The 8018-nt window shown below is 42.7% G+C and overlaps 1 protein-coding gene across 1 annotated transcript in view; it reads right to left on the reverse strand.

Annotated features, from left to right (window-relative positions):
• Positions 1 to 3549: 3549 nt before the first annotated feature.
• The window catches only part of LOC110302323 (beta-galactosidase-1-like protein 2), a 33591-nt gene continuing 29122 nt past the window's right edge, over positions 3550 to 8018 (reverse strand). Inside the window, exons 15-21 of the mRNA XM_021173178.1 lie at positions 7706 to 7774; positions 7158 to 7245; positions 6325 to 6412; positions 5760 to 5871; positions 4993 to 5109; positions 4844 to 4907; positions 3550 to 3966 (exon numbers count right to left, since the gene is read on the reverse strand). Of these exons, the coding sequence (XP_021028837.1) occupies positions 3959 to 3966; positions 4844 to 4907; positions 4993 to 5109; positions 5760 to 5871; positions 6325 to 6412; positions 7158 to 7245; positions 7706 to 7774 (546 nt within the window). The 3' untranslated portion in view covers positions 3550 to 3958. The remainder of the gene's footprint in view (positions 3967 to 4843; positions 4908 to 4992; positions 5110 to 5759; positions 5872 to 6324; positions 6413 to 7157; positions 7246 to 7705; positions 7775 to 8018) is intronic.

Consider the following 8018-nt stretch of genomic DNA (forward strand, 5'->3'; position numbering starts at 1 on the left):
GCACTGAATAAGTAGATAGCTTTTGGCAGGATGGCCATGTTTACTGTATTAATCCTGTCAATCCAAGAGTTTGAGAGATCTTTCCATCTTCTGAGATCTTCTTCAATTTCTTTCTTCGGAAACTTGAAGTTCTTATCATACAGATCTCTCAATTGCTTAGTTAGAATCACACCAAGGTATTTTATATTATTTGTGGCTATTGTTAGGATGTTGTTTCTCTATTTTCTTTCTCAGCCTGTTTATCCTTTGTGTAGAGGAAGGCCACTGATTTGTTTGAATTAATTTTATATCCAGGCACTTTGCTGAAGTTGTTTGACAGGTTTGGGAGTTCTCTGGTAGAATTTTTGGGGTTGCTTATATATACTATCATATCACCTGCAAATAGTGATATTTTGACTTCTTCCTTTCCAATTTGTATCCCCTTGACCTCCTTTTGGTGTCTAAGTGCTTTGGTTAGAACTTTGAATAGTATATTGAATAAATAGGGAGAGAGTAGGCAGCCTTGTCTTGTCCCTGATTTTAGTGCCATTGCTTCAAGTTTCTTTCCATTTAATTTGATGTTGGCTGTTGGTTTGCTCTATATTGGTTTTGATATGCTTGGGTATGTGCCTTGAAGTCCTAATCTTTCCAAAACCTTTAACATGAAGGATGTTGTATTTTGTCAAAAGCTTTTTCAGCATCTAATGAGATGATCATGTGATTTCTTTTTCCTTTGAGGTTGTTTATATAGTGGAATACATTGATAATTTCCCCATATTAAACCATCCTGGCATCCCTGAGATAAAGCCTACTTGGTCATCATGAATGTTCATTTTGATGTGTTCTTGGATTTGGTTTGTGAGAAATTTATTGAATAGTTTTGCATTGTTATTCATAAACAAAATTGGTCTTAAGTTCTCTTTCTTTGTTGGGTCTTTGTGTGGCTTAGGTATCAACGTAACTGTGGCTTCATAAAATGAATTATGCAGTATTCCTGTTTCTATTTTGTGGAGTAGTTTGAGAAGTATTAGGTCTTCTTTGAAGGTCTGATAGAATTCTGCACTAAACATAAATTCTGAACATTTTTGTTGTCGTTGTTGGGAGACCTTTAAACTAAATTCTGGACACTTTTGTTGTTGTTGTTGTTGGGAGACCTTTAATGACTGCTTCTATTTCCTTGGGGTTGTTGAACTGGTGAGATGGTTTATCTGCTCCTGATTTCACTTTGGTACCTGGTATCTGTCTAGAAAAATTATCCATTTCATCTAAACTTTCCAGTTTTGTTGAGTATAGCTGTTGTAGGATCTAATGATTTTTTTTTAAATTTCCTCAGTTTCTGCTGTTATGTCTCCCTTTTCATTTCTGATTTGGCTAATTTATATACTATCTGTGTGCCATTTAGTTAGATTGGCTAAGGGTTTATCTATCTTTTTTATTTTCTCAAAACAGTTCTTAGTTTTTCTGATTCTTTGTTTCTAATTGGTTGATTTCAGCCAATTGGTATGTCCCTAAGAGAATTTTGTCTGGCATTTAATAAACATACAATGATTTATCTAGTAATTATCTGGTCCAAAGGAAACTTCATTTTCCCAAATTCCAAAAGGCAGAAGGGACAAATTATTATCTGTGGTTTCTATTAGCATATCAAGCTGTATGCTGGCCTCCAGGTTCCCTCAGTATCACAAATACATGTGTGTTACAGATTTCAAAATCCTTTCCAGGACCATCTTAGCCCTTCTCATCCACTCTCCTCCCCTAAACTTCCTCAACTCAACTCACAAGCTTATTTCCCTTCAGGTACTCATTTACCTTATAAACCTGCTTCTTTGAGTATTCATTGTCATTGTCATTCTCTCTCTTCCCTCCCCTCTCTCTTCCTCTCTTTCCCCCCTCTTACTCTCCCTCTGTTCTCTCACACTCCATCTCTCTATGTTCTGTTCCTGCTTCTTTCATAGTCAAGTCCAGACTTATGGCAATGATAGCTCTCTGTCTCTCTGTCTCTGTCTGTCTCTCTCTCTCCCCCTTACTCATACCATAAAGCAGTGATACCATCAGTCTGTACAAGAATACATTCTGACTCAATGTTTCTTTCTGTGTCATTTTATATATTTGTCTATTAGTCTTTGTGTGTGTGTTTAGGCTAAAAAACCTGGTGGCTGTAGCCAAAGTCCTATTAGACATTTATCTACCATGAGGTCCACTGGGACAGCAAAGAAAGAAGGCAAATGCTTCCTCTGGCTCGCTCTGTGTGAGTTTAGGTGTCTACTCTTATTGGAGCTGTCAGGAGGATATCAGTTACTTTTCTCACTGCTCTGACAAGGTACCTGGTGAAAACAACTTAAAGGTTTTATGTTTATGTTTATGTTTGAGGGTACTGTACATCATTCCAGGGAAAGTACACCCATTAGAATTGACTTTTGCTGTATCATCAGGAGCATGAGACGACTGCTCATATGTGCACAGTCAGAAAGCAGACAGAGGGGTGAACTCTTGCTCCATTTTCCTCTGTATGCAATCAGTGACCCCAGTACATATCATGGTACTGTGGTGGTTAGTGTTTATTGTTAAGTTGACAGAATCTACAATCATCTGGGAGATAGGCCTCTGTACATGCCTGGGGGCAGTTATCTTGATTATGTTAATTAATATAAGAAGAGATATCTTGATTGTGGGAGGAATCAATCTCTGGACAGAGGATGCTAAGTTTATAAAATGCAGAATGGATACTGAGTCTATCATGATTGCATTCATTTCTCTCTGTTTCTTTTTGCTTTCTTGCTTGTTGTTTGTGTTTGTTTCTTTGCTTTGTTTTGTATTTTTTGTTTGTTTGTTCTGGTTTTGAAACAGGATATCTCTACATAATGCTGGCTGGCCATGGAACTCATTATGTAGATCAGGCTAACCTCAAACCCATAGAGATTCACCTTCCTCTGCTTCTTGAGTGCTGGAATTAAATGTGTGCACTACTATCACTATGCTGGCATATCTGCATCTTGTCTGCAGATGAGATGTGACCAGCTGTTTCAAGATCCTGGTGGTTGGACTTCCCTGCCATGATGGACTGCACCTGTTAGCTGTTCTCTCTAAAGTTGCTTTTGTCAGGGCAGTTTGGAACAGCAACAGGAAAAGAAACCGAGACAGGTGTTACCCTGTTGTGAGTGACTCTCCTCCAAGCTAAGGAACTGCCATCTTAATGAGTTAGGTTGTACCCTCTTGTAAAAGGATGGTCCCATTTAGGCTTCTGGACTATTTGTGCTCTTCATGGAGGGGTACCAGCGGCTCTCTACCACCTGTTACATGCAATTCTGTATAATTGCTCATGACTTTGGGGAAAGACTATAAAGGGTATATTGGCAAAGGAAGACCAGGGGAGGGGTGTTCCATGAGCTATAAAGAAGCCCTCATTCTGCTTAGTAAAGGCTTCCCAGGAGCATCATGAAAGGGCAATGTCCACACCCCAAAGTAATTCCTCACCAGTGGTCTGAAAGGAAGACCAATAAGCTTACTGGTTCCTTAGAGTAAACCACTGGAAAAATAAAGGAAAACATCATTGACTCTAAATCCAGAAAGCATGTATGATAGCTGCCTGTCACTGCCTGCGGTTTCTGATTTATTTATTTATTTGGAAACACACCATTTGTTTCCACTTCAGATTTACACTTGCAATGCCAATTATTCTACACATCTTCTTGCTTTTTTATCCCATTTTTTTTCTGGTCAAAGAGCTTTTAACAGAAGAAACAATGCAAAGAAAGTGTACAGTAAAGCCCATTTTGTTGTGAGCGTCAGAAACAGGTGAGCTAATGTATCAAAAACTGAGTTTGCCATCAAGTGAGGAGGTGGATGGTGGAACCCAAGCCTGGCAAGGGTGGAAAATGAAGCGAGTGTAGATGCACCTATGGGTCAGAACTGATGGATTACTCCCAGTACCAGTGCAGATGGGATTCTATCTTCTAGCTTATATCACATTTCTTGAGATTCAATATCCTGAAAAACAAAATCTGATTAGCATACTGTGTGCTACATCTCCATCCCAAAGAGGGTAAAACTGTGACCTATAGGACCTAGAAAGCGTGCTCACAAGGCCCAAAAAGACTGTACTGAAGTGAGACAAGAGAGTTTCCATAAGGCTCTCTGGGGCTGGGTTGTGGCTCAGTGACAGAACACTTGCATGGAAGTGGGTAAGGGAGGTAAATGGGTAAAGCCGAGGGTAAGGGAGGAGTGTCAGAGCACAAATGATCATCTGACTCTTACTACCAAAAAAGGCCCGACGAAGGCTAGGTACCCAGAAAGTAGCTGCTTGGTAAGTACAAATATAGATTCTCTGCAATTTGGGCCTGATGTTCCATGCATTCCTTAAATTTCTAGTGGCTAAAGGGCACTAGAAAGAGCACCTGGGAGTTCTCTAACACAGCAACCTGAGAAAGAGTCATAGGGAGGAAGTTCATTTTAGAAAAGGTTAGAAGTGGAAGATGCTGAGGTTGACTCGCAATGAGACTTGGACCCAAAACCCAGTGGGACCATCAGAAAGGAAGACCAAGGGATCTGGATGAGGCTGCTAGAGGACTAATTATGTCATCTTAAAATGGGAGGGATGAAAAAAAAATCATCTGCCGGGCAGTGGTGGCCTGTAATCTCAGTACTTAGAAGGTAGAGGCAAGCAGATTTCTGAGTTCAAGGCCAACCTAGTTTACAGAGTGAGTTCAAGAACAGCCAGGACTGCACAGGGAAAGCTTGTCTCAAAAAACCAAAAAAAAAAAAAAAAGAAAGAAAGGAGGGATGAGGGAGGGATGAATGGAGCTGTGTAAGCATAATCGAAAGTTCATCTTCTGTACAAGGGCTAAAGATGTTCCCAGATGCATACCTAGTTGAGCCTTGTTTGAAAAGTGAATCTTTACGTCACCTTTCAATTCCTCAAACATTATGATCTACACAAAGAAGAAAGAAAATCAGTCAGATGATTCAAGTCCTCCCTCTGAAGTCAGAGCAGAGTTCAAAGAAAGTGGAATTCACCTTATTAACTCCAGGTTGAAGCCAGGAGCCAGGGACAAAGACAGTGTCCTGGGGGCCAATGTTCCAGTATCGTCCTAGGCTCCTTCCATTAATGGATATGACACCTTTTCCCCAGCCCTGAAAAATATTGTGATGTTTCAGGATCTAACTTCTAGATGAAAAGCTTTCTATCATAACAGTAGACCCCTATCCCAGTGACACACCAATCCTTAGCATAGACCAAGACAGGATGGATTAACAATGAGAGCCATGGGTGGGATGGTGATCTTCAATCTGTGCCACTGCCTTGCTTTGAAGGCAACTCAGCATCAGGCCTCAAGGAAGAATCTAATTCCATCTCATTTCCCCAGGTCTGACCTAAGCCAGCAGAGGGAATGCCCACTTATAATTCAGTAATCATCAAAATACTCAAAGTGTAGAATGTTGTGAATGGCAGCCAAGGTGCCCTGGATGACATGCCACTGGTGGTGAACTCATCACAGTGGTAGAGGTCTCTATATCCAGGGTTATATGTGAGGACTAATGAGTCACACTCACTAAATCCCTGCTACAGTGCATGCACCAGCCAGGCTCACTGGTCATTGCCTCTATTCACTTTCCTTGCCCTATCCTAACAGTCCTCAGAGAGGAAAGCCTTCAGGATGACTGTGACTTGGGGTAGTTTGGCTTCCTGCCACAGGATAAGACTGGGGGTGGGGGGGGGGCTTTATCTTTAGGTTCTTTGGGAGGGGGCTGGGGCCCATAAACAGAAGAAAAATGGCACTAACTTGTATTTTCATGAAGGTGCCCTGGGGAGGATCCCCCGCTTTCAAGTAACTGAGGAAAAAGGCAGGTCCCTGGACTTGGCTTGTCACCCTTTGCCAGGAATTGGGAAATTCCCTAAGAGAGAATCGAGAGCCAGTGAGAAGCTGTACTTTTCTTTTAACATGCCACCTGTGGCCTCTGATGTTGGCCTTTTCTATGAATGCTGCTGCCACCCGACCCCTGCTGTGGTAGCAGCTATACCCTCAGATGCGTGAAACAGCAGGTTTAACCAGTGGACGAGGGACAGTCACTACACTGCTGCTAGACAGCTGGGAAGCTTGCATCATTTCTCTGAGTACTCAGGACTTTTTAAAAAATGTTTCCCCCTGATCAGAAAACCAAAGGATGAAGTCACCTAGAGACCTCTGGGCATGCTTCCAGCACTGCATGTTCGCTTCTTTGTGTTATATTTTATTTTATTTTGTTTATCTGCAGGGTGGTAACTAAACTAAGTGCCTCACACATGCTGGGTAAAATCCTCCACCACCCTTACCTAACCTTTAATTATCCTGAAGGCAAGGCACCCACCTTTGTATGAATATATTTTTCATTTCCAGGCTGTAGATTTTAAATGGTCTCAGTGGAGACTTGTCTAGATAGATGTCCCCAGTTAAACCTATGGGGTGGGAATGAGAGGGATTATGAAGGAGGCAAGAAAGACAGAAGGATGCTCAGGCTGTAGTCAGGGACCTCCCTGAAGGAAGGTGTTTTCTGGGTCTCAGCTGGCTAGAAGGTTTCTATAACCTCCCATGGGCCCCTCCCTTCCCCTCATTGGTGCTGAAGATTGACCTGGCAAGGCTTAATAGGCTTCAAGCATGCTAGACACGTACTCTACCAGTAAGCTACCTAAGTCCATGTCCTACTCAGGCATTATCCTCAGAAGTGTACACTCAGAAAAGGTGCCTCACAATCCACATTAACAGCACAGAATCATGGCAGCTGCTACAGATCTGGCCAACACGAGGCTTCAGGCTAGCTTGAATACTCAGGTTTGTCAAAGCACTTAAGATAGAAAAACAGTGTGTGGCTCTGCTCAGGAGTACTGGGCCCAAGCAGAACACGCATAAGCCCTGGGATCCTAGAAATGAAGACCAAGAGAGGAACGCCAACCAGGGACGTCACCAGAGCTTTCTCCTGCTGGTATCCCTTTCAAACCCTTTACCAACGTGTGTGGCAGTGTGGTGGGTCTTGCCTAGCAACTACACAACACAAAAATATCAAAGTTTCTCTACAGTGATGTTTCACACCAAGAGAGTATGCTCTCTTTCCCAAACACACGCCTGTCCCCAGCTGCCCTAGGCCTGAGGAAGAGCAGTAGCAGTTTGGCTACCCTATCTCAGCTTCTTTCTTCGGGAGCCCACCTTTTCTCTCCTTGTTGATATCCTGCCCAGAAGTGAGTCGGCCTTGGTTCTCCACCAGGATCCTGAGAATCTGGCTTTTCTTGGAGAGCTATTCAACACAGACCAGAGTCAGCATCACTTGGCACCTCCCTTAGACCTCCCAGGCCTCCCTGGAGCTCGGACAGTAGATGAGCAGGTGGCTTGCAGACTTTAGGCCTCAGAACCCTGTAGGTCTCTAGCTATGGGATAGGCAAGCCCTAGTACCCCAGCTTGCCCCCTTTCTTTCCAGAAACAGGCACCATAACATTTAAATAAGAACACTCTTGGGACTGGGAACCAAGCCAGAGTGCTCAGAACAGGGAATCCTCAAGGGGGAGTGTGGTACTCACTCAAAGAACATTCACCAGTACCTCCAAGATGTATATATAACCCTCCCTGCGATTGCTGGGCTGCTCTGCATGGAGCAAACCAAGGGCAGAGGGAATGGAAACAATCTATAACAAGGTCTCACTAACTCTTAGGCCCAAGCCTAGCTGGAACTAGAATGTTACACATTAAATGTTATATACATCTTTGTAAAGAAGCAGCTCACTGTTGGATTGATCCAGGAGTCCTACATAGATGTTATCCAAAAACACCTGCCAGAGAAAGAAGAGACATGTTAGGTCCTCATAAAAAAAGAAAGAAAGAAAGAAAGAGAGAGAGAGAGAGAGAGAGAGAGAGAGAGAGAGAGAGAACAAAAGAGAGAAAGAAAGAAAAGAAAAGAAAACAATATTGAAAATGCAAGCCGGGCATGGTGGCGCACACCTTTAATCCCAGCACTTGGGAGGCAGAGACAGGGGGATTTCTGAGTTCGAGGCCAGCCTGGTCTACAGAGTGAGT

The sequence above is a fragment of the Mus caroli genome, chromosome 9, assembly GCF_900094665.2.
Source record: "Mus caroli chromosome 9, CAROLI_EIJ_v1.1, whole genome shotgun sequence".
Classification (NCBI taxonomy): Eukaryota; Metazoa; Chordata; class Mammalia; order Rodentia; family Muridae; genus Mus; species Mus caroli.